At 42.8% G+C, this 26540-nt stretch overlaps 1 protein-coding gene across 1 annotated transcript in view; it reads right to left on the reverse strand.

Moving 5' to 3' along the window:
• Ltbp1 (latent transforming growth factor beta binding protein 1) overlaps positions 1–26540 on the reverse strand; it is a 394201-nt gene that overhangs the window by 311172 nt on the left and 56489 nt on the right. Inside the window, exon 3 of the mRNA XM_036171423.1 lies at positions 23753–24044. Coding sequence (XP_036027316.1) covers positions 23753–24044 — 292 coding nt within the window. The remainder of the gene's footprint in view (positions 1–23752; positions 24045–26540) is intronic.

The following is a 26540-nucleotide window of genomic DNA, read 5'->3' on the forward strand; positions in this document are numbered from 1 at the left end:
ACTTCAGAATAAACGTCACAAAATAAATATGCAATCTATTTCATACTTTTATTAATATCTTATATTTAACTATTTCAATTATTAACTAAAAAGAATAAATACAAGCTACAAATGAATTATTATAAGCATGTAAGACAGGGGCAATGGCTCATTTCCAATTCGCAGAACTGGAAATTCTTTCACGATGTCTATCATGAAAGACGTAAGCCAGGACTCTGTTGCCCATAGGAGAAGGAATACAGGAATGCTTCTGGCTTAACATGAGGACACACAGAGATTTATGTAGGAAGGGGCAGAGATAACATGAATCCTTTAAGGCTAAGAGCTATGCAGTCAAAGATCAGGAAAGGTCAAAAATCAAAGCCTGATGAACATCTGGAAAAGCAGAAATAAAACACCTTGTTCTTCCTATATAACATGAGGACTGGTTATCCAGAATGGTTTGAGGATGGATAACAGATCAACAGAGAAGAAAGTTAAGTCTGGTTTTGATTCTGATGGGTGGATTTGAGTCTAAAGTCTAAAGTAAAGCCAAGAAAAGGAAGCATTCAGACAAGCCTCTTCTTTCCCATCCATCCAGTGGATCTAGAGACATATTAACATTACATTGTATGTAATTTTTTAACCCTGACATATAAACAGATAACACATAGTTCTTAACTTGGACTCAGAAACAGTTTCCTTTATCAGTAGACCGAATTCTTTTTTTTTTTTTTTCAGAAGTTCCTGTGAGAGGCAGGTTGGCTATAAAGCAGGCCCACCAGTCATCCGTCCCCGCAATGTGCCTACCATCCAGCTAGGTCTTCTGTCCTCGATGAAAAGGCAACATATAAGTGACTCTTGTATTTCCTTAATGGCTGCTGTGGGTCTTTTCCTACTTCTCTAAGCCCAATACTAAGACTCCTCTGTAGATTGTCAAGGACATCCAAATACAGGTCTCCCCACCCAACCTTGTTTGCTACTAATTTTCAATTCTCTCTAAAGAGAATGGTCTCCAACAGTGTTATGGAACTAGCACACTCATACCTACCTGTCTTGGATACTGCCATTTACTTAGAGCCCCACCTCTTCCTTGCATCTCCCAGTCCTGCAGATTCCTGTCAGTCTTCTTAACTCTAATCCTCTAGTCCCTGCTGATCCCCACTTTCCTCATTCTCTATTAGAATTTGTAACCGGTGCCCACTTAAGTCAGCAGTTAATTAGCACTGTCTTATGGTCATCACTATTGTTCAAACATGTGAGCATCTGATTCTCTTCATCTGATGTGTCTAGACCAATGCCTGGCATGTAATTGACACTCGAGAAATGCTTCCTGGTGGAATGAATGAATCAACTAATAAAAGTTGAAAATCTGGCCAGGCAGTGGTGGCCCACACTTCTAATCCTAGCACATGGGAGGCAGAGGCAGGTAGATCTCTAAGTTCAAGGCCAGCCTGGTCTACAGAGCTAGTTCTAGGACAGTCAGGGCTACACAGGGAAAGTTTGCCTCAAAAAACAAAAACAAAGGTAGGTAGGTAGGTAGGTAGATACATAGATAGATACATAGATAGATACATAGATAGATACATAGATAGATAGATAGATACATAGATACATAGATAGATACATAGGTAGGTAGGTAGGTAGGTAGGTAGGTAGGTAGGTAGGTAGGTAGATACATAGATAGATAGATAGATAGATAGATAGATAGATAGATAGATAGATAGATAGATAGATAGATAGGTAGGTACGTACATACATAGATGTTGAAAAATCTGTATTGTGGAGGTCAGTGAAAGTCTACCTTCACCGTGATGAACCAGAATAAGGCAACCAATCAGAAATGAATGAAAATCATCTAGACTTAGAAAATTACAGACGGCTCCTCGATAGATAAACACTCATGTGTACATGGCTGGCGAGATGGCTCCACAAAAGCACCAGATGCACATGCCTGGCAACCTCAGTTCAGTCCCTGGAACTTACTAACCGGGTGCAGTGACTCCCAGCTATAAACTCAGCGCTCCTGCTATGATCTGGAAGCACAGACAGGAGCACTGACCCCCAAGTGTACAAAGAAGCAGAAACAAGAGATACGTGCTTCCACAAGGTGGAAGGACAGAAGTGACCCTCAGCAGTTGTCTTCTGACCTCCACATGTGCACATACATGCCTGCACACACACACACACACACAGACACACACACACACACACACACACACACACATCATACACAATTTAAATCTGGGGGGAAAAGATTTATTTCTATGTAAATCAGTAAGTCTCTAATAAGGTAGAAGAATTCTAAAGTAAGTCACTCAGTCAACAAGTAACTGCATTTATGTCTTCATGGGCAAGTAGGGATTTTTAAGAATCCAGTGTATGATGTTTCTTCATCAGGAAGTAGGCTCAGGACATAGCTCAGAAATTAAAGCACAGGGCAAAAAGAAAAACATCTTGCAAATTTGAAGATAAGATATTCAATAATATTCTTTTCATAAAAGTCTTCCCCTTGAAGAATTCTTAAAACGTGGAACTAAAAGTTTTTTCATAAGAAAAAAAAAACACTTACAAATTTTTTTTTAAAAAGTAATAGATAACAGAGAACATTGTAAAGAATATTAGTAGACTATTGGTGAAATTATTAAGGCCACTCTACATAGTTAAAAGGGAGGTTTATTTAATGGCGTAACTTACAAATGAAGGGATAGGTTGTAGGGTCTGGCAAAGGTATGGCGCAGTCCGGCGGTGTTCTCTGGGGAACTCTGCTCGGTCTACGTGCAGCGTCCAGGGTTCCAGAACCAAGAGGGCCCCAGCATCCGGAACTCGGGTCTTCAACATCCTCTCTCAGCCCCGCCTTGTAGGCGCAACTGTTACCAAAGCCTCAATGGGGGTTGGAACTTCCCCCAGTCAAAGCTGGAATGGCTACCCACTCCAGTAGACTATTCACACAACAAATTCTCTTATACTCTAAAATGTGAAACATTCAACCTCACTAAAAAGAAAATCTAAATACACAAATTTAAATTATTCTGTAGGATAATAACATCTCACAAAAATATACAAAAACCATTAAAACTTCACAAACTGCCATTCATTTGATGTACTGAAGTTTGATTTTTCAGTGACCACACTGGTTCTGTTTAAAATGTTGCAGATCTGAACGAATCTGATATACTTATGTCAGCAGCACATGCCCATAAAATTCACCACCTCCGCCAGTATAGAGAAACCTAGTGGTGAAGAAATTAATCCAGGAGTTTAAAGTATTTCACAGAGAATGCTTGTGCACACTAAATTTCCTAATTACTTGGGGTCACAGGTCACCTTTCAAAACATTAAGTTGTGAAAAGTCCACCTAATTACGTGGCAATGGGTTCTTTAGAAAAGGGCTTTTCTCCTTCAAAATACCTCAGTTAAGCCAGGAGATAAATAGGGGACAAAGAAATCCAAGGAAGGCAGAGAGAAAGAGAAAAGAGCTTCCCAAGGAGGGGAGGTGTGGGGACTGCCCACCCCAGCACTCCCTGATAACTTCCCATAGTGCATCCTAATCACACCATGTCCATGTCATCTTCCGGTAAGAGTTAAGAACATCCTTCCTAGAAATATAATTAGGAAGGATTAGCCGCCGCACAGAGAGGCAGTGGACAAATTAAGAAAGAAGGATGCCTCGCTTTAGCCTCTGTCCATCAAATCTCCAAACGCCAGCACCTGGCAAAATACCAACACCAGTTCAAGAAAAGACAGAGGTCTGAACGTGCAGAAGTCACGCCTGTGTCAAAGAGAGCCCTAGAATGGGTTGGGTTGGGTTCTGCTTTTTAATACATTCTGCATCTGCGACAGATGGCCTGGCTAATTTTTAAAGATCTGAAAACAGCTTTCTACAGTGGTAACCGACTCCACAACACAGACGGTGTTTTCAGTGAATCTTGAACTGTTTTGAAAATAAACAATCTTTTTCCAACAATTTGAGATTCACAAAACCACTAAAAATATTCACTGTTCCACACTTTTTTTTTTGGGGGGGGGGGGGAGCTTCAAAATACTGCCTTGAATTTGCTAGGTTCCAAAACAGGATCTCGATGTGTAATTCAGCTGACTTCATACTGGCAATCCTCCTGCCTCCGCTTCCTCGGTGTTGGGATTACAAATAAGAGCTGCCATTCCTAGTCTTTTTTTTTCCCCTCTCATTATTTTCATTAAAGGAGTCTCAGAGTGATAGAAAAATATGTAAAAGAACAGTCGGGAAGCCTGGTGCAGGTCCACCTCTGTTATTCCCACTCTGAGTCACTCTGGGCAGAGCACTCAGGATCCTCCTCCACACCATAGTTATAAAACATTATGGTTTGCATTGGTAGAAAGTGCTGGAAAATAGAGAGGGGAAACTGTGCCTAATTCTCAATCTATTTTCCATTGTGCTCAAAGATTAACTTTCAAGGGGATAAGCACACCCAGGGTTGATTCTGCCCGTAGATAGCAACACTAATCAAATAGCTCTTCACTATTTTGGTGGCGCTAACTTGGTTAAGTGATGCAAGTCTGGAATCACATGAGCTCTAGAGAAAAATAATTTGAGTATGCCTGATCATCCCTGCTGGCTTTCCAGGAGCTTGAGCCAAATGTGTCAAGGTTCAAATCAATATGTAATTTAATACTTACGAGCACTAGGGAGTTCCGGGCTCGTAAAATGAGTTTACAGTGTCAGTGTTCAGAATTCTCCCAAGAGAGTGTCTGTCCGGCTGTGCTATCATACTCTGTGTGAAGTGTCTTATGCATACCAGAGCCATGCTAGGAGACACAAGGAGCAGAAAGATCTCAACACTGTGAAGTCAAGACCCAGAAAACTAACTAGGGTCTGATCAATGAAAAACCCTCAGGACACCTAGGGATGCTCTGATACCTAGCAATGCCACAGAAGAATGTGATTTCAGACTAAACTACTTACTAACCCTAGAACAGACAATGGGATGAATGACTGAGTCAACTTCTGCTGTTACCGTCAGTTCCTTGGACTGGTCACCTGGCATCCCTCTGGGTAAAGTGAGGCAGCCTAGAAGGCTGAGTAATACCTGCATTGCCAACCTTTGAATTCCACTGAGTCACTGATATCACTCATGAAGCATGAGCAGGCTGAAGAAATCGCATACACATTCAAATGAATGCTATGAATGGAGTGAAGCATGGCAGATGCCCTGAAAGCCCCTTGCAAGGAGCCACTGAGGTATCAGGGAATATTCTCCCTGGACGCTGACATTAGCAGAATGCATATACATTAGCTAGAAAAGTGGATGATGGGTTAAAGGCAGAAAATGCTTCCTGCTGATGTCAGGAAGGAGCTGGCCAGAGAGTGAGCTGCCTGTGACCTTGACAATGACCAGGAGAAAGAGCACCGGGTGTGACCAAGAAGTCAGAACCCAGTGTATAGAAGATTCTGATCTTCACTTCTGAGAAGCCACCCAAGACCCTTAGACAAAGCAAGGAGAAACAGGTATCATTTGGGCATTGGGGGCTCTCTAGTTACGAGCTCGGGTTTACATTCAATCATTCTTCATAGAGTCCTAAGTTACAGAAGTACAGGAGACAGCCAGAGCCTCTCCTCCCCACTGTTAGAGTAGAGAAAGTAGAGAGAGGAATTCTGGGAAAACTGGTATTAAGTTTCCTCTGAGACCAAACATTCCATCCTACAGGGAAACAGGGAGGCAAACAACTCAAAATAGTTTCAGGAAGTGCCTGAAACAGACCAGATTCACTAGGCCCCCTCCGTGTTAGAGTAAGCAATAAAAGCTGAGAGTCCCTCTCGGATGAACAGAGCTGCAAAGACAACTCTGAGGCCAGACCAGCTGCCTGGAAGAAGCAGAAACCATTGGAGCTGCCCGGAAAAGGTGTGGACCTGAGTCACTTGGAAAGGACACTCTCCAACCTGTTGAGCTGCCACAGGCTGTGCAGTGTGCTCCAGGTTCTCGGTTATTTTGTGAGTTGTCACCTGTACTGGAGTGGGCTTTGGTGATGCAGCTCTCTTTGAGTCATTTATGTTCCTGTAAGTGACCGCTCACCCATGCTTCTGTAGGTATAACCCCAATAAAACCCATGGTTCTCCAAGCTGGACTTCGGTAGTATGCATACTCTGGTCATGAGATCCCTATGTGGGGTGAGTAGACGTGTATGTTGCGTCTCCCCAGAGGGGAAAAATTTTGTCACACAAACAACTGGTCAAGAGAATAAAATATCTGGCCTGGGTAGAGAGACCTAACATTTCAGTTGGACCAGGTCAGTCTCCTGGCCAAAGACCACACCGAACCTAAGAAGGCAAGTTAAGCCACAATTAAAGAGATAGGTTAATTCTCCCTTTAATGAAATACTCTACTTCACCTTCCAGAATTCCTGCCCCCAGCATAGAGTTTCTACATGCCACCATGAGGTTCTGTTGGATTGGCTCCCTAACTCCAAAGGGTATAACTTCTTCTTTTCTCTTTTTTCTGACTTTTTCTTTGGATGCTAGCCAGAATCTAACTATGCTTTTTTCTCATACTTTGGCTGCCTGCTGTCATGCCATGGACCTCCATAGCTCAAGCATAATCTTTAATTCAAATAAAATTGTTCTTGAGCTTACATTGGAGCCCACTCTTAAATTATTTTATTAATGACACTGAGAACCCCAAGAGGGGACCCTGACTATCCCCAGATCATCTGGCCACCAAGAAAGAATTCCTCCACATTTCTGTCACACTATCCATAAGCATAAAACATCCCACCCGCTGTCTAATTCCACTGGTCTTTCTGGCTTCTCTCGCCATTACACATACACACATCTTTCCCCAAAATAGCAAGTCCGAGAGGCATTTTTTCCTAGATTAGTGAATCTAAGATTTCTCTTCTCCATAAAGCTTATGTGAACATGCCTCCCACTTAGAAGTTCTTACCTCTAAGACCAAGAAGACCCGTGAGTTCAACTCAAGTGCCTTTCAGGGCAAGTTAACTAGGTGAAACACACACTCCGCCATACACTAACAAGTGGGCTCTGCTTTTTAGTTCCAACTTGCTGCGTATTTTAGGGGACTTGAGGTACACTCCACACCCACCTCACACTCTTTAGAGTCTTTATTTTAGACAATTCTGAGGCTGAGAACAGCTATGAAATTTCAGTCTGAAATGTTAGTCTACACATCTCTCTTACGGCAAGAGAAACAAGAGAGGCAGGGTTAGCCTACGCTTGAGGGCACTTTGTTAGCTATGGTTAGCAAAGCACATCCAAAGGGAAGGAAGGGTTTAACTGATTTAATTAGTACCGACGTCAGGCTCAACAGCATTCTGACGTCTGTTGTCCAATCATGCAGTCACAGTCTAAAGATTACAGGTCCATGTCGGCCACATCGGCACTAGGGGATTTATGGGTTTTATAAATGTATTTAGTGAGTTCTCAATCCCCACTCCCACTGCCAGTTTGGAGCAAGTCCTCTGATGACTAAGGACTTCCATTCTCGGTGCACAAATGTTTTCAAATATCGAAGAAGCCCATGAGAAGCTCTGTGGTTCTGTGGCTTTGTGGCCATCACCTGTTCACCTGTGCCCATCCTTTGACACCTCACACCTCCAAGCACATTACAATCAGAGTCTTCAGCCACACTGTCTAGGTCAGTGGTTGTCAACCTTCCAAATGCTGCGACACTCTAATACATTTCCTCATGTTGTGGTGACCCCCCTCAACCATAATAGTATTTTTGTTGCTGCTTCATTACTATAATTTTGCTACTGTTATGAATAATAATGTAAATATTTGACATGCAACCCCCATGGGGGTCTTGACCCACAGGTTGAGAACTGCTGATCTAAAGGATGCTATTGCTTGGGTGTGCCAAAAGGCACATATCTATAAGTAGTCTTCTCAACTTCTTGGGGCTCCTCACAGTCCTGACCATCTCTAGCCTCTTGATCCCCTGGATTCCCGTTCCTCCTCCCTGGCAAGTGCCTGAATGTGCTTACATAAAGATTTCGAAGGACAATGTGAAGGTATTATGTATCTAAAGCTTCAACCTGTGTGAAGTATTTAAATCTAATTTTTCCTAAAGACATAAAGGTTGGCTTAGCTACTAGCTGGAAGGCACTAGGGCAGCTGTTCACTAACCTTGTGATTATAGCTCGTTCGTGGCAGGCAGGAAGACTGCCAGAACAAGCTTGGCTCTGTGGTAAAATACTGTGGTGAGCAGGAAAAAAAAATGTCCTCTTCCCCACCCCCAGAGTCTCCAGAGCCTGTGAGCATTGATGTTGCACAGAGAAGGAGAATTTAAGTTGCAGATAAATTTAACATTGCTAATCAGCTGGCCTTGGCATGCATTATCCAGACAGGTTCAACATAATAATACGTGCTTTTGAAAGATGAGGGATCCCAGGACATAGCACCTGAGGTGGGAGGACTGTGTGTTTTAGGTCAGCCTGGGCTACTTAGCAAGACAGGGGGAAAGGAAGGGAAGAGAGGAAAAGGGTGAGAGAAGTAGAGAGGGAAAGAGGGGGGTTAGAGAGAGGGAAGAAGGAGTGGAGGGGGAGGAGGAGGAGTGGGAAGAAGAGAGAAGAAGAAGAAGAAGAAGAAGAAGAAGAAGAAGAAGAAGAAGAAGAAGAAGAAGAAGAAGAAGAAGAAGGAAGAAGAGTTGCCAACACAAGAAAGATGCAGCCCAACACTGCTGACTTCGAAAGAGCCGCAAGACCAGGAACGCAGGCAACATCTGGAAGCTGAAAGTAAAGACATTATCTGTTCTACAGCACCAGAAACATGCGGCCCCAGTGACATCTCCTTGCAGCTCACTGGAACGCATCTGGACTTCTGACCTCAGAATGACGAAAGCAGTGTGTGTGCTCAGGGACTAAACTTGTGATGGTTAACACGGCAGTGACAGAGAACTAACACAAACAGCATTTTTAGAGGCTACGTTTACAGAGTGCCTAAATTTGCGTCCGGAGACAACATTTAAAAATACGTAAGTACCTTTCCACAAATTACCTAACCCCTCAACACCCGAGCTGCTGCACAATGTAAAATGGAGATACTAGTACTAGAGTTTGAAGGTCCTTGCTCGGCCCTACATCCTCAGTGCAATGGAGCTGAGGAGAGGACCTAGAAGAGGCTGAGAAACCCTGAAGAATCTGCTTTATGAGTGGACTGGTGTTTTTCTTAAGAGACTGGATTCATTCTACCAAGACTATATTTGGTATCAAGAAATTAGATTCCTTACCAAAAGAAGTAATTACAAAGCAACCCTGGCTCACTCTCACTTCTTCCCTCCACAAACGATGATCTTTTCCTCTCCTCCTCTCTCTCCTCTTTCCTTCCCTTTGGTCCGTACCTACATAGCTCCCCAGGCTTGGGCTGTCACCCTCCAAAGCTGTCAACAAACCTCTTTTCTTTATCAATGACTCAACTTTGGATATTTTGCTAATAGCGGCATAAACCCGACTATGACAAATAATATCAATTTCACATTCTCTTGAAAAGATTAAATAATGTAATCCCCCAAAGCAATGAGAACAATGCTTGGCACGGACTAGCCACTCAGTAAACACAAGCTGTTACCACCACACAGCGCCACCACTATGCCGACCTCCAGCAATTAAACTGGAGAACAGATCGTACTCAAACTAGCACTTGCCCTTTTTAGCTGGAAGCTTTTGAGTTGTTATCGCACATCTCTGAACATAATTGAGCAGAATTTAAACCAAGGCAGTTATTGGTTCTTTACCAAACTACTTTGGGCCGTTCTTTTCTTGTGAGGCCTAGCAGCGTGCAGAGGTCTCAAAAAAAACACACGGCCGGCCCATTTATGTCTGTCTCTCCCATCTCTGCTTTCTGGTTGATTCTTCCTTCAAAGTCTCTCTCAAGAGCTCTTTAATTCCAGTTCCTTGGGGGCTGGGAAGATGGCTCAGTGGGTAAGAGTGCTTGCTGCACAGCATGAGGACCTGAGTTCGGATCCCAGCACCCACATTTTAGAACAAAATCTGAAGAGGAAGAAGAGAAGAAGCCAGGCATGGCTACATATGCATCTGTAACTCCAGAGCTGTGGGTTGGCAGAGACAGGAGGATTGCTGGGGCGTGGTGGCTGCTAGCCTAGCTCTAGGTTTTTGTTAGCTACCTCGTCTTGGAGGAATAAAGTAGAGGGAGAAAGAGAAGAACACCCAGCATCCCACTCTGGCCTCCACAGGCAAGTACATTGGTACATACACACATTGATAGACACTGGTGCATACACACATTGACAAATACTGGTGCATATACACTGATGCACACACACATTGATAAATACTGGCACACAAACACACACACATTGATAAATACTGGTACATACACACATTGATAAATACTGATGCATATGTGCATTGATGAATACCACACTCACATATACAACACACCTAGAAAGAAAAAAGACAAAAATTACCATAGCATGTCATCCCCATGGGTCTGTTTTTCTCAAACAAAATACCTTGGAGCAACAACTAATATGGTCAACCTTTAGGTTAGTTTCATGGAGTCTGAAGTCCTTCCCAGAGCCTACATTGCTATATCTCTATGGGAATCAAAACACCTTCTTCTGTGGTCCTCATGTGTGTATACCTAAATAAAAGTCCTCATAAAAAGCCAAATATCGGCCAAAAGATACAAAATTTCAGTTATTCAAAATGGAAAGGGTATGTGCTGTGGATGATTGATTGATAAATAAAACACTGATTAGCCAGTAGCCAGGCAGGAAGTATAGGCAGGACTAGCAGAGAGGAGAATTGAGAGAAAAGAAAGGCAGAGAGAGGGGAGACACCAGCCTACCGTCCAGTGAGCATCATGTAAAGGCAGCAGGTAAAGCCACAGAACACGTGGCGACTATAGATTAACAAAAAAAAAAATGGGCTGAGTATAAGAGTAAGAGCTAGACAATGGTGGGCCTGAGCTAATGGCCAAGCAGTTTAAATAATATAAGTGTCTGTGTGTTTATTTTATACGTGGGCTAGGGGACTGCTAGGGCTTGGCAAGACCCCGAGAGAAAAACTCTCCAGCTACAGGTGTGGATCTCTAAGAGCCAGAGGACTACAGTTAATACTGTTGTGTATACTGGAAATGCACTAAAATAGTGCATCTTAAATATTCTTACCATGAACCAAAAAAACAAAAACAAAAACAAAAACGGAACTTGTAAGATGGTGAGGTGGTTTGGAAAAAAATGGCTCCCATAGGGAGTGGCCCTATTAGGAGGTGTGGCCTTGCTAGAGGAAGTGTGTCACTGTAGGGGTGGACTTTGAGGTCTCCTATGCTCAAACTACTCCCAGAGTCACAGTTCACTTCCTGTTGCCTGCCAATCCAGATGTAGAAGCTGAAGCCAGGCCCCGTGTCTCTCTTCCTGCTGCCTGCCGATCCAGATGTTGAACTCTCAGCTCCTTCTCCAGCACCATGTCTGCCTGCATGCCACCAATTCCTGACATGATGAGACTAGACTGAACCTCTGACATGGTAAGGCAGCCCTAATTAAATGTTTTCCTTTGTAAGAGTTGCTGTTGTCTTGGTGTCTCTTCACAGCAATAGAAACCCTAACTCAGACAGATGGATATGTAAATGTATCTGTTTGCAACAGCCATTTTATAATGTGTACCCATCAAAGCATCACAGTCAATGTCATAGATACACAATTTTTGTCAACTGTTCTTCAATATAACTAAATATTTCCAAAAAACAAAAAGAGCAAAAAACTGGAACAACTAAAAACATCCACCAAGACTATAGTAAGAAATGTGGTATACACACATGTCAAAATAATCACTGGCAGTGTAAATGAACCAACTGCAGTCACACAACTACACAGGTAGATCTGAGGCATAGTTCTAGGTGGGAAACACACCGTGTTACTAACAGACAATTCAAAGATGGGCAGAAAAGGTCTCTGTGTATGAGAAGTCCCTTTGGGAAAGAGGAAGAAGGAAGGTCTAGGGACAGTGGGCTGTGCTTAAATGTCCTGTTCTTTGATATGGATGCCACACACATCAGTATGCAGTCACTTTGGTGTGATCATTAGACAATGGTGGGTTTTTTTGTTTTGTTTGCTTTTGCTTATAAGTTCCAGGTAACTTCGAGTTTGAAAGGCAAAACAAGGACATATATGATGATAAAACCAATCCTCAGTTCAATTTTTTAGTTCTCATCCCAAAGGTACCTTGAAATGAGCACTGGCAGTCCTTTGCTTGAATTCTTCACCTCCAACCTTATAGCATCTTGCCTCTACTTCCACATCATCAAGCAGATAGCAAAGACTCACCAGGAAGATGTATGGTAAGGAATGCCAACTCAGCATCCACGTGCCTGGGACATTACAAACACAGGCATCATAATTCTAGGGGGAGAGGTGACTTCTGCACTGTAAGTATCCATGGAACGCTAAAGGCAAGGGGTTCAATGTTATCAATACCTTTCTTCCTCCAGGCAAAAATAGAGAAAAAATTTAAAGACTTTTACTACTTTTGTATGTACACATGCTGAGACTAGAGAGCAAAATCATTGTCTTTCTCTGTCATGTCAATAGTAGTTTTAAATATTTATTTATTATTTTATGTGTATTAATGCTTTGCCTGTGAACAATTTGAGTGCAGTGACCACTGCGGCCAGAAGAGGGCAGAGGAACTCCTGAAAAGAAAGTTATAAACAGTTGTGAACAGCCATGTGGGAACTGGAAACCAAACCTGGGTCCTCTCCTAAGAGCTGAGTGTTCCTAACCACTGAGCCATCTCTCCAGTCCCTCTACCTTATTATTATTATTTTTAATAGTGTCTTTCCCTGAGCTTGGAGCTCACTGACTGGCAAAACTGGTTGACCAGCAAGCCCAAGACAGGGAGCCACCTGTCTCCACCTCTTGGCACTGGGATTCTAGCTATACACTACCATGTTTATCTTTTCAGGAAATATTTTTAATGTTATGTGGAATCTCTGTTGAAGCCCCTCTGGTTACCTCTGTGTGCGGAGAAGAGAAACAGCATGGAAAGTATCAGGAAAGTTGTAAACACAGGGGAGCTTGGAACAGAAACACGGGGGAGGGTTCACCTCTGTGAGGGGTCAGTGCTAAGCAGGGTCCACTAGTCTAAGAGATCAAATAAAGAGAATAAACTCAAGCACCGCTGCTGTCATTGTTGAGGGCGGAGAACTCAAAGGACTCTTTCACCAAGTAGAACACTTCTGTTTTGAAGATTCCCAAGCACGGGAATTCCTTGCTGGGAAGGCAAGAACCTGAGAGAGCTGAAGATTCGCGTGTCCTTTCTCCTTCGTGATGGGGACATCACTCAGTGCTCCTATCAACCAACCCACACGATAAATGTCAAGTGCTCGTTTCTCAAGAACTTTAAAAGTAGAAGGCGTCCCCTCTGCGTGGACTTTTAAAAGACCGCATCTATATTTAGAACTATCTGGTATGCTATAAACTCACTTGGTAAATATAGAACACATTTCAAGTCAGTCCCATTTTTTTTTTTAAAGAACACGTTCAAATTCGCTTCTTTTACCTGCATCACATCCATGAGAGGAAGGTGACAGCCAGAGAATTATCAGTGTCTTTAACGGCAAAAAAAAAAAAAAAAAAAAAAAAAAAAAAAACTAGTTTTCCCAGACCAGCTAAGCACCCTCCTTTGTTAGAGCAGGATACCAAGAAACTATGAAAACGACCAACCATTGCCACAAAAAAAGAAAAGACAGGGCTGCATGTGAGCTCTCCAGATAGATTTGACATCTATATCCTGAGTAAAACCAGACTTCCTGCTCAGGCTCAAAGAGGGGGACCAGGCACATTGTCTCCTCCTTAAGGGCTTCCTCCTCACACAGCAGTTAAGAGCTCTGTACTTGGCAAAACGGCGCTCATTGTACCAACATTCCCCCCAAACAACTAACGGACCTAACGAATAAACAATGTCCCTTGGGAGCTCTGTGTCAGGCTCCCATAGCCAGTGCCTGTATCACCCATCATGAGTAACAAGAATTTAACAAAAAATGAGCATTTTACAAGCTTGTTGGCAACCCTTTTTAGCGGCACCGGGGGATGAAAACAAACTTCTTTGGGAAACATCAATGCATTTGTAATGTAATGAAAGACAATATGAAGCTGAAAAAAAAAAAAAAAAAAAAAGCTGAACCCTGAACCGCTTTGATTGGTGCTCCTTCATGAGTTATTACCATAGCCAAAACTCATATACATTTACACCTATTCACATAAGTATCAAAGACAGACAGACCCTGGCATGGACCAATAATCTAACAGTGGCTGTTCTGCGGTGACACCCACAGTTTACATCTGAATAACATCTATAAGACGCAAGCGTGACAGTTACCTAAGGTGTACTCCAGAATTATGAAATAGTTTAAAAATAATAGTAATGAAAGAAATGTGGGGCTGAGGGGAACAGCTTGATTAGTAAGCAGTAGCCTTGCAAGCACAAGAGCCTGAGTTTGATCCCCACAGAACCCACATTAAAAAATAATAATAATTTGGGTGTGGTGGCACTAATCTCAGAATGGGGGAGGCAGAAACAGGATGATCCCTGGGATTCAGTGACCAGCCATCCTAAACTATGTATTCAGTTCCAATGAAAAATTCTGCACATGTGCGCACATGCACATGCACACACACTTAAAGGAATCTGAAGTAACTACAGATATTCATGTACAGGAAAATGAAGTATCATCTGGCCATTTCTTCAGCTCATGCAGTAGCTATGATGTGGTACAAAATAAAACCAGAAAGAGCAACACCATATTAATAAACTTCACAGAAAAGTGTGAAGAAAGATCCAATCCATGGTGGTGGCTTTTCCAGAATGCACTGGGCAGTCTTTCCAAACCAAGTAACCAGCTTTGTCCTACTGACACCTTCTTGTCTGAGTCATTAGTAGGGTGCAGGGTGTGGTCTCCACTACTTCATCCCAAAGCACCATCACAGACTCTCCTTTTCAAACCAAGTACCGAGCACTTCCCTAGACTAAGGCAATCTTAAAAACTCACCAGGATTCAAAGGCTCAGCATCCTCTTTCTCACATGTCCCAAGTAGTAGGGGCCCCACCTGGTTCTCTTTGCAAGTTCAGCCAGGTGCCCAGGTTGACACAATAGTAATGACTGGGTTCACTTCCTTCCTCTGAACTGCCATGACTGTCACACCTGATAACAGTCACCTCTGATTCTAATATACTGCAGATGCCCCAGGCACATGCAGTTTCCAAAGAACAAAGAAACCTGCTACTATTTGAAACCTTGGGTTTTTTTTTTAATGGTCTATAACAAAAATATTTCCAAAATACAAAGGGAATTTTGTAAGAAACCCTCATGTAACCCAGCATCAAAAATTATCATCTCATAACTGATCTTGAGCTACCATACCTCCATCCACTGGATTGTGTGGTCCAAATCTCAGATACCACAAGCCTTCATAGATGATGCTTTGCTATGATCTTCCTCTGACATCATCACCAGACCCTCAAATCCAAACCTATCCTTTTAGATTTCTAATCAGCATAAACATTTTCCTGATTATCCTATAATTCATCTTTGTCCTTTTAGATATAATGTGTTCAAATCTCGACAGAAGTGTGACCCAATTGTTGTGACTGGCTAATGAGTTTCTTAAGTTTTTATAAACTGTAACTCCTCTTCCCTCTGCTTTTGTTGTGGGTTTTTTCCTTTGTTTGTCTTTCTATTGGGGGGCACTGTTTTATTGAAATGTTATTCAATAACCTGGTTATCACACAACTTTTAATGGATCTGTATTGCTACTCTTTATTTATATCAACTCATATCCTAACTGGCCTGGCTTAGTTTCTTTTATTGTTGCTGTGTTAACCCAAGCAACTCAAGGGAGAAAGGGGTTGTTTTACTCCATCATGGTAGGCAAGCCCTTGGTGGCAGGGAAGGCAAGAAGGCAAGAAGTTGAAGCAGCTGATTACATCACATCCACCATCAGGAACAGAGAACTATAAACGCATGCCATCGCTCAGTTCCCATTCTCCATTACTATTCTCCAGGATCCCTGCCAGATACCACCCACAGTGGGTGGGTCTTCCCACCTCAATCATGCACTCAAGATAATCCACACGGGCATGCCCAGAGGCCTGTTGCCTAAGTAATTCTACACCTCTGTCAAATTGACAACTGAGTCCTGCCATTACTGTCATTTTTAAATATGTGCCCAAGTTCCTCCTCTTCCTCCCTTTCAAACATGCTCCCTTCTACCGTGTGTGATTGAGGACTTAATGAACCACTTCTAAGCAGTGAGAGTTTGTCACATTGCGCAGTCATGACTACAAAGGTACCCTGGCTTTCCCTCTGCTCTCCAGCTCTAGGGCCACTCAGAAGGCAGCAGCCATGTTGGAGGGTACTGGGCAGCTCTATGGAGGTCCACAGGGAAAGGAATGAAGCTTCCTGTGTCAGAGTTGAGGCTTCCCATCAGCAACCTTGGCAATGACTCCTCCTGGTTCATTGATTCGTATCAGTAGCAGCCAAGCCTTCAGGTGATACCAGCCCTAGTCACCACTTATCTGCCTCATCAGAAGAGACCTAGCCAAAGCTCATAGCTTTAGGCCTACAGAATTACACACACACACACACACACACACACACACACACACACACACACACTGTCCATCAAGACATGTTTGGTGATATAAAAGACAACTAACACACCAAGCACTTGAACCACTGCCTCTCTGGAAACATCCTTCTCAGTTCTGTGTACCCAAGTTTGCTGAATTTCAAATTCACAGACTGCCTTCTCCAGAGAGCACTCTGGGGTTCCACTTTGTCAACACCTGGAAACAACTGCTTCTTCCTTCAAGTCTCTAAGGAGCCTTGTGGGTATCCCATTCAACGTCAAATTCCCTAAAACCGACTAAGCTAAAGGTAAAAACCAATCTGTGTAACAGCCGCCTGCCCAATCTAATCTAATACTGCACCTGCTCCCACAGGGCCCCCTGTCTGTACCACTTGAACAAAACAGTTCTATCACGCTGAGCTTTTGCTCAAACTCCAACCCCAAGGCCTCTGCCCAACCCCTTGTATTAATATTTACAGGGCTCCTGCCCTCACCTCCCACAGCTCTTTGTTTAATCTCCACCCCTGAGGCTTTGTCCACTAACCACCCCTCCCCACCTCAAACCTTCCCAGCTTTCCCGGGAGACCACCTGCAATTTAATTCCTCTGTAGCACTAACTACAACCAACATATTTTGCAGGATCATTCATCAGTCCTCTGCCCTCTGCAGACTGTGAACTCCCAAAAAGAGTGTGTCTGTTCATGGACCACCCCTGTCACAGGGATAATGTCTCTCTCTATGGATGCACTAAATGCAAACTCTTTGGACCCGTGATCAAGACTTAAGACTTCAGAGAGTGGACATAAAAGGTTTCTTTTGGCATTTTTCACAACTTTATGTCTACAAGTAGATCATTTTAATGATTCTTAATCTACTTCACCTGCTAAAAACAAGACTTTGGGGGCTGGAGAGATGGCTCAGCAGTTAAGAGCATTGGCTGCTCACCCAGAGGACCCACATAGCAGATGTCTGTAACTCCCAGGGGATCCTGTGCCCTCTTCTATCCTCTGTCAACGTTATCTAATTACATTATATTATCTAATGTAATGATTAGGTCATTCCTTGGAAATGTATGACATGCCCAGAGCTTCACGGATGCAACAGCTCAAAGTGATACTGGATAGGATCCAAGGCTATAGCAGAGATTTCCCCTGCTTGCTGTACTCACTTACCTGATGTTTCTACCATTGTATTTTTAAAAATGTCTTAGTTTAGAACCTTTTTTTATTAAGTTACTATAAAACCTCAACAAAAGTTTCCAGGTTGAACATGGAATTTGGAGTAATGTAAATTTGTGTTGACAGTTCATGGTCATTCATATTTGGTTCCAGAATAAACCATCTCACCCCACATGTACACACCCAATCAAGGGGCAGCTCTAATTGGGATGCAGCAGCTACAGAATCAAGAGCTATTTACCTAATGACTCTACTTTTACAAAAGCCAAGACCCATGTGAAACTGCAACCTTGTTGTGGAATATTCCTTTACACTGGGTGAAGATATGTCACTGTGGTTAGTTTAATAAAAAGCTAAATAGTCAATAGCTAGGTAAGATTTTGGTACCAGAGAGAATGCTGGGAAGAAGAAGGCAGAGTCATCAGGCAGATTAAGAAGAAGCAGAATGAGGAGTACAGAGTAAAGATAACCAAGCCATATAAAAGAATGTAGATTAAAAGATATGGGTTGGACTGGAGAGATGGCTCAGTGGTTAAGAGTACTGGCTGCTCTTCCAGAGGTCCTGAGTTCAATTCCCAGCAACCACATGGCAGCTCACAACCATCTGTAATGAGATATGTTACCCTCTTCTGGCCTGCAGGGATACATGCAGGCAGAATACTATATACATAATAAATAAATAAATCTTTTTTAAAAAAATATATGGGTTAATTTAAGTTATAATAACTAGTTAAGAACAAGCCTAGGCTACCGGCTAAACTTTTATAATTAATAATAAGTCTCCATGTCATTATATGAGAGCTGGCTGGTGGGACAGAAAAAAGACCCAATACAAATGTCACCCAGCATCCAGCACGTTTATCCACATAGAGCCTGAGAAAGCTTTAAAAAAAAAAAAGTTCAGAACACAATGTCAAACATGGCTTCCTGGTAACCAACTTCTCTCATATAGGATAGGCTTGGTATACAAAGACTGCCTGCATGCAGGCTAGAGCCAGCTGCCAGCGCCATGTGCTAAGCTGAGCCATGCCCGGTGGCTGACATAGCAGCTCATTTGTCTCACACGATCAGAGAAAGCTACAGATGCTTAGTAAAGACAGATCCAGATGGAAAAAGCCTCTAAACAGGTTACAATGTGTTCAAAATGTGAGTAGACTTAAAAAAGAAAGGAAAATGGATACAGACAGTCATAGAAAAAAGTAAATAGTTTATAAATAATAAAAAAAATAATAAGCCACATAGAGATGGAAAATACACAGAGAGTCTGGACCCTATATGGTGTCTTGTTGATTTTGAAATATTTTATTGCTGATGAACAAGCGATAGCTGCTTAGAGACATTGGATTATGGAAACTGCGAAATTAAACCAACCATACATTTCAAAAATTTCTTAACTTCAAAATGGAAGTCAAAAAATATGTTACATTGAGGAAGAGGTTATGCTTTTCTTTCCACAGAAAGTGAAAGGCTGTGGATTCATTCAAGGTTGATAGAGGTCAGATTTGACCCGGGGGTGGCAAGGAATAAAACTACAAGACAGGTGACATATATTTTACCTGCTCAAACATAAAACAAACAAACAAAAAATCATCTTTGGCTGGCTTGTGTACAATGCACAGTCCATACTTGTGCTAACGCAGATACGTATGTTACCTTTGAAAGTGTGTGTGTGTTTTCAGAGCAAGGGGACCAGACACTAATGAAAATGAGTGTCCCAGGTGATCCAGTCTCTGACAGCATCTCTGTTGCAGTTTCCTCAGAGTTCTGCACCCAGATCAGCTTTAAAGCTGCTGGCTGGGATGGTCTAGCCAGGACTTGACCATTATTCTAATTTTCTCATCCCAAAGATGCTAGCACCCCCAGACAGCAGGACAGCCATCTCTTTTCCCTCATAACATCCTTGTCTAAATTACAATGCGCACTCCTGAAGGAGGATTTTAAAAAGTTGCTCCCTTAGTTTTCTCTGGCAAATGGTATTTGCAAACTGTTGGAGCCCACCTAGGTTTCCTAGTGAGATCTGAGCTTGTTTTACCCAGCAGGACTGCATAAAAAGGTGATTGGACCATGGGCCTGAGTACCAGGTATTTGGAAGGGTCTACATTTGGCTGTATCTAGCAAGGGGGAGATCTTTTGCCTCTCTCCTTGGCATTGTTATAGAAAGCCCTTTTGAATAAAGCTCTGGATCTGATGGATTAGGATCCAGGCCCTCCCGAGGCTATCCTGTGTTTTCTGTCTGTCTCTCTCTAGTGATATTTCTAATATTTCCTGCTGCTCCTGCTCAAGAGTACCCTGGGGGACAGTGAGGGTGGGATGGCCCCCCACAGCAAACAATCCACTTGTCCAAGCACAATCAAATGGTAGCCGTCAACAGTCAAGTTGAATACTATTTCTTATAACTTACTTCACAGTTTACATAAGTAATAAGGCTACAGAAAAAAAAATAAAAGTCTTAACGCACTGTAATCTGACTCCTGATCGCCAAAGCAGAATGCAAGGCAGAACTATTTTTTGTTCTTCAGATCAGAGCAATGCTAGAAGGGAGATGTCTAAGCATGATATAAATCATTCCAGGGACACACAGTCACATCTGTGTTCTAACATCAAAATAGTTATTATTAACCTCTAAAGAGCGAAGTGAGCAAGCTCATCCAGGCCACGGCCTGTTTTTGTGCAAGTTCAGAAAGACCGTCCCATGTTTTCCATGGCTGTCAAACTGCCTTCTAAACATTTATGCTCCTAGCCGTAGACCTGGGATGTTCTCAGCCTGGATCAGGGAACCTTCTTTTCCCAGCGGACAGCGGTCAATACAGAGATCCATAACTGATCAAGAGTGCTGAGAATAAGTGACTGTGGGTGCTCGGCTGCAAGTGAGGCATCTTGATTAATCCCCCCACTTATCACTAAGGCTCAAGGAAGATGGACGAAGAGTGGGTGGAAAGGATAAAAGACCCGGAGAATGGGGAGGACTGCTGTGAAATACTATCTTTTGGGTACGATGTGGCTGTTTGCACACAACTGTGGTTACCTGCACAAGAGCAAAACAGCAAAACTTCCAGCATAGGTTAGGGAGCAGGTCTCACGGACCCACTCCTTACCAGGGAGCTCCTGGCAGCTGAGAGCTTCTGAAGGAAGTAGAACTATTCTTTGAGTGGGTAGCCACTGGTAGGCTACCCATGCTCCAGTGGGCGGTGTCCAACCTATGCACATATGGGCAGCACTGATTGGACTTAAAAAGTACGTTCATTGGGGGGGAAAAAAAAAGAGGAGGAAGAGGATGAGATGAAATTAGGAAGGAGACATCTTGGGGAAGAAGGGATTCAGGAAAAAATGGAAGATAGATATGATCATATTTCATCATATATGTAACTCGAAAATAAAAATATAAACTTTTAGGAAATAAAGCAAACAAACAAACAAAAATGCTGAGAAAAGGACTAGAAGATGGCTTATTTAGTAAAGTGCTTGCTGAAAAAGCCTGAAGACTGGAACATCCCAGCATCCACATCAAAACAGGACATGGCAGCACACTCTGTAACCCCAGAGTTGGGGAGTGAGAAAGAGTAACCCAGAGCTCTCTGGCCATCCAGTCTATCCAAATCAGAAGCTCTGGGTTGGGTATATATATATGCACACACACACATATACACACACATAGTAGCAGTAGTGATGCATGCCTTTAATCCCAGCACTGGGGAGGCCAAGGCAAGTGGATCTCTGTTCAAGGCCAGCCTGGTCTTAGAGAGAGGGGATTGGGGGGACTAGCAATAGAGAAAGATGCCTGATATTGACCAATGGCCTCTACATACATATAACACACATACATACATATAACTAACAAACACACACACACACACACACACACACACACACACACACAAGATTAATAAGTATGATTGAGAAACAAATCTAAATAAGAATAATATTTTGTGACTTGAAATTCAAATTTCAATTCCATAACTAAAGGGATTTGGTAATGAAATGAATGTCACTGATGGTCCATGCTGTTTGGGGAGCTGCTGCATGTCCCAACTGACCACAGAAACCACCTGTCCCACAGAGCAAGAAATACTCACTATCTCATCCTCCACAGAAAATGTTTGCCAAGCCTTCCTGCACAAATTATGCCTTTCCTTAAAGACGGATGCTGAGACATGTCTACCTCTGTTGAAGTTCTCACCGGACCACTTACCAATTAACTGTGTGACTGTGAACAAGGCCACCACTCTAAAGCTGGCTTTTTTCACCTGTAAAAATGGGGTTAATTTCTATTATTTAGCGCAGACTCACTGTGCGTTATAAAGTGGTGACTGGTGTGAAATTTCTAAACTAGTACCTGGCACGGGAAGCTCTGAGGAACCATTGCTTACATCTCACCAAGGGATATGAAACATGTTATCAAAAACAACAGGTGTCCACCTAGCCCATGACAGAACATTCATATAATAATATAAAGTATAATATTACAAGAAGAAATTGAGGAGAAAAAAGTAAGAGAGCGATTTGGGAGATAAGAGAAAGGAAATGGTTTTAAGAGAACAAGTCTGTCTGCACCAACCATAGGTGGCCAATTGAAATGAGAAGTATGAATGAGAAAGGCTGGGCTTCCTAACAGATCAAATGACCTCTGTGGCCAGCTAACAGAACACTAATCACCGTGTGGACGTGCCATCTCCATGGGGGAAATGCCTTCTAAATTCCAAGCAACTGACTTACAAATGAACCGAGGTCAAGTCCCTTTTTAAGTTGGGGGCTTCCTGTATTTGACATTCCTACACAAGGGACAAGTGGTCGCCGCAGTAACTTCAGCATCTTATTAGCCATGTGTGGTTGCTCATTAAGAGGAGACAGTTAGACAAGGGCCCCTCTCGGGGCTGTTTGCCACAAAAGTCACAGGAGGTCAGGGACCATTTTTCTTATCCCTGAGTTTATGTCGTGTCTAGTGCTCCCAAAGAGAAGGAGAAGGAGAACAACAACAACAACAACAACAACAACAACAACAACAACAACAACAACAATTCCCCTGAATAGAAAGCAACCTCATTCACCAAAACTGGGCTTACATGGCAACTGTAAGGCAGACACTATGTGGTGTGCAGACTGAATCCACTTAACCTGAGCCTGAGAATTACCTTCCAGTGACTCACTCTCCTATGCACAATTAAATCTCTACCTTTTCCATTATCCTAAGAAACTACCTCTGTGTTTCTCCTTTCAAATTACTGTTTCAGGACTCTAAGTCACCCCCACCCCACAAAAGAATTACTTTTAAGTTCTTTTTTAAAATTATTTTATTTTATGTGTTATGGGTATTTTGCCTGCAGGTATGTCTGTGTAACATAGGCATACCTTGTGCCTGCAGAGGCCAGAAGAAGGCGTGCATGCACACACACACACACACACACACACACACACACACACACACACACACAAACTGAATGATGAACATCTAACTCCCTGGAAACCTGTTTTCCGTAGGAAAGATGCTTCTCCCATTCTGCTATGATATGATTCCTCTTAGTCATAACAAATAAAAAAATGGTCCTTGAATATCAGAATACCAGGCACCATTTTTTCAAAATACTTGAAGATTCCCTGGAACTGGAGTTAACAGACACTTGTGAGCCAACACGTTGGGTGCAGGGAATTGAACCCAAGTTCTCTGGCAGAGAAGTCAGTGCTCTAACTGAGCCATCTCTCCAGATACCCCCTCCCAAAAAAAGAATCCTTCAACTTACAACTCCACAATCAAAGAACTATGTTTATTAGTCCATTCCGAACCTGATCCCTATAATCCTCACCCCACTATGGTTTGCACTTAGGGTAAAAGTCACTCATCAAATCAAGTATCTTTAAGAGCCTTGATAACATGAGCCTCACATGGAAACTCTTGAGAAGGAGAAAGGATATCATTGTCTGAGATCTCTGCAAAGGTACCAAGGAAAGTGGTTTAAAGCAGTGTGTTCAAGGGCAGCTAATGCCCATCGAGGCTAGACACAAGTTGAAAACACTCACTGAGAATGTATCTGCTGGGAGAGTCCCACTGAAGGCTTCGGCTTGAGGGTCAAGGTCATCTGAGCCACTGGACTGACCCTTGGTAGAGTGTCTGCCTTCTTAGTTGAAGTATGCTTTGCTGCTTGCTCAGGAGAGGACCAAGAGGACCCATGATTCTGTCCTCCAAAGACCGGTGACATGGTGTCCTGGGAAGCTGTGGTCTCGCAGGCTTTGCCCTTTGTCCCTGGCTTACACACACAGAGCTGAGGCCGGAGACACATCCCTCCATTCTGGCATGGCGGAACACAGCTTGCTGCAGAAGACAACAGAAGACATGGTTTTGAAGAAAAGCACAGTAGACGCTTCACTAGTTCTTCCAAAGGGTTAACAGTGCAATTGGATGGTCCCCTGAGAGGGTCATGATGATGGTGGTGGTTGTGGTGACAGCTGATACCCGTTAGTGGCCAGCTATGTGACAGGTGCTTTTCATACACACACACATACACACACACACACACACACACACACACACACTGAATGATGAACATCTAACTCCCTGGAAACCTATTAGTTTTCCATAGGAAAGATGTTTTTCCCATTCTGCTATGATATGATTCCTATTAGTCATAACAAATAAAAAAAAATGGTCCTTGAATATCAGAATATCAGGCACCATTTTTTTTTTCAAAATGCTTGAAGAGAAAAGAAAATTAGAGATGGAACCAGCTTTGTAGATGATTTGACATCAGTCAACCTTGGCCGGGGAACTGTGAATGTTTCAGAGCAGTAGCTGCTAATTCTGAAGTGCTCCCTGAGAGCCCCTCCTATATTAGGCTTCTAGAATTCAAATTCAAAAGCTCTGCCCTTCTAGAGTTAAGGATGCCAATCCGTCAACATGTTCCTGACTAAGCAAACTTGGTAGCTGGACCTGAGATGCTGGACTCCAAGGGCTTGCCAGGCCACTATTATTTATGGAACGTCACAGAGCTGAATGGGTTCCACGCAAGTGAACAGAAGCAGCCAGGAGTGAGTACTGGACCAGGCTTTCCCTGGGTACATCTGACAGAGATCAGGTCCTGGGCAGTTTCATATATGCATTATTCTCTTAGTGCTATCAGTTAGGAGCATGTATCAGTGTAGCATGATTTCTGCTCCTCCTTCCTCCCAAGGTGTCCTGCAAATAGCTACTACTCTCTCAGTCAGGCTGCAAGACACAGCTTGCAGGAGCTGGCACCCAGGGAAAGGCCATGGATTGAAACCACCCAACACTCCACTCAGTGTACCACAGGGATCTGTCTTCAGGAAAACATAAATGGATTAGAATGTAAAAGGGATGGGACTGCTTTGTTTGTTTGTTTGTTTTCAAATTTTATATGTAATAAGAGTACAGGAAGGAGGTAATTTAAAAACACACACACACTAATTAAAACTTCAGGCTAGCGAGATGGTTCAGTTGGTAACATACATGCATGCAAGTGTAAAGACCTGAGTCCAGATCCTTTGAACCCATATTAAAATATTGGGCAGGGTGTTATGATCTCAGTACTGGTGAGGCAGAAACAGGAAGATCACCTGGGTCTTACTGGCCAGTTAGTCTTGACAAACTGGTAAGCTCCAGGTTCAGTGGGAGACAATCTCAAAATACTGAGGTGGGGTGCAGTAGAGGAAAACATTCAACTTTGATTTCTAGCCTCAAATACATCTACATATGTGCATGTAAGAGCATGTGTGCAATCACACACACACACACACACACACACACACACACACACACACACACACACAAACTACACATACAAAGAAAACACGAAAATTTCAAAAACAAATTCTATTAGAAGAAAAAGAATATTCCATGCATTAGAATACAAGTTTCCAAAACTGCCCTTCTACAATAAATTTTTGAAGAAGATATATCAGTTGCCCTACTAAGGCTGGGGTAGGATCCCCATGGAGCATGCAGCAGGGGTTGTCTTGAACCGTAAAAGCAGGAACAGATGCCTCTAATGCCCAATACAAGCTCCAAGCCCCTCATGTGTCAGGAAAATGCCAAACCCATGCTCTTTGATCATGATTTATCGAGCATTTTTTTTGCCCTGTACCATTGGGACTGCATGTACAGTGTTGCTGTGGAATATTTATTTACTATAAAGATGAGTCTCTGCCTAAAATGCTTTCTGGTTGGTTTGATAAAGGAGATGGGCAATAGCTAGGCAGGAGAGAATAGGTGTGATTTCCAGGGAGAGAGAGGAAGAGGAGGAGGAGGAGGAATCTAGGCAAGAGGATTTCACCAGCATACTTGGAAAAGTCAGATGTGCAATACAGTGGAAAGGTAAAGAGCCATGGGGTAGAACATAGATTAAAAAAAACATCAGTTAATTAAGTTATAAGAGCTGATTGGAAACAAGACTAAGCTAAAGGCCAAGCTTCCATAATAAGTAATACATCTCCATGTCATTATTTGGGGGCAAAGACAGTCCAACAAGAAAGCTTGCTACACAGTACTGCTCACACCTAAGAGGAAACAATAGTTGTCAAAGTCTACTGCCCAGGACAGAAGCAGCCATGTTATGAGAATGCCTTCCCTGGCAAAGTGTAACCACCCATGTCTACCCGATCCTAATATGGTTCCAACCACAAATAAACAGATTATTATACAGGTGTTCAACCCCAGGAAACCAATAAGTTTGTTGGATTTACTTAGAGCGTGGGTGACTCAAGAGGCTCTGTTAGAAAGTCTTCATCCAGCATGGATTATGGCTTCTTCATTCCCTTCTCCCAGCCTGTATACTCTGTCACCTCCAGAGATCCC

The sequence above is a fragment of the Onychomys torridus genome, chromosome 21 (genome assembly GCF_903995425.1).
Source record: "Onychomys torridus chromosome 21, mOncTor1.1, whole genome shotgun sequence".
Classification (NCBI taxonomy): Eukaryota; Metazoa; Chordata; class Mammalia; order Rodentia; family Cricetidae; genus Onychomys; species Onychomys torridus.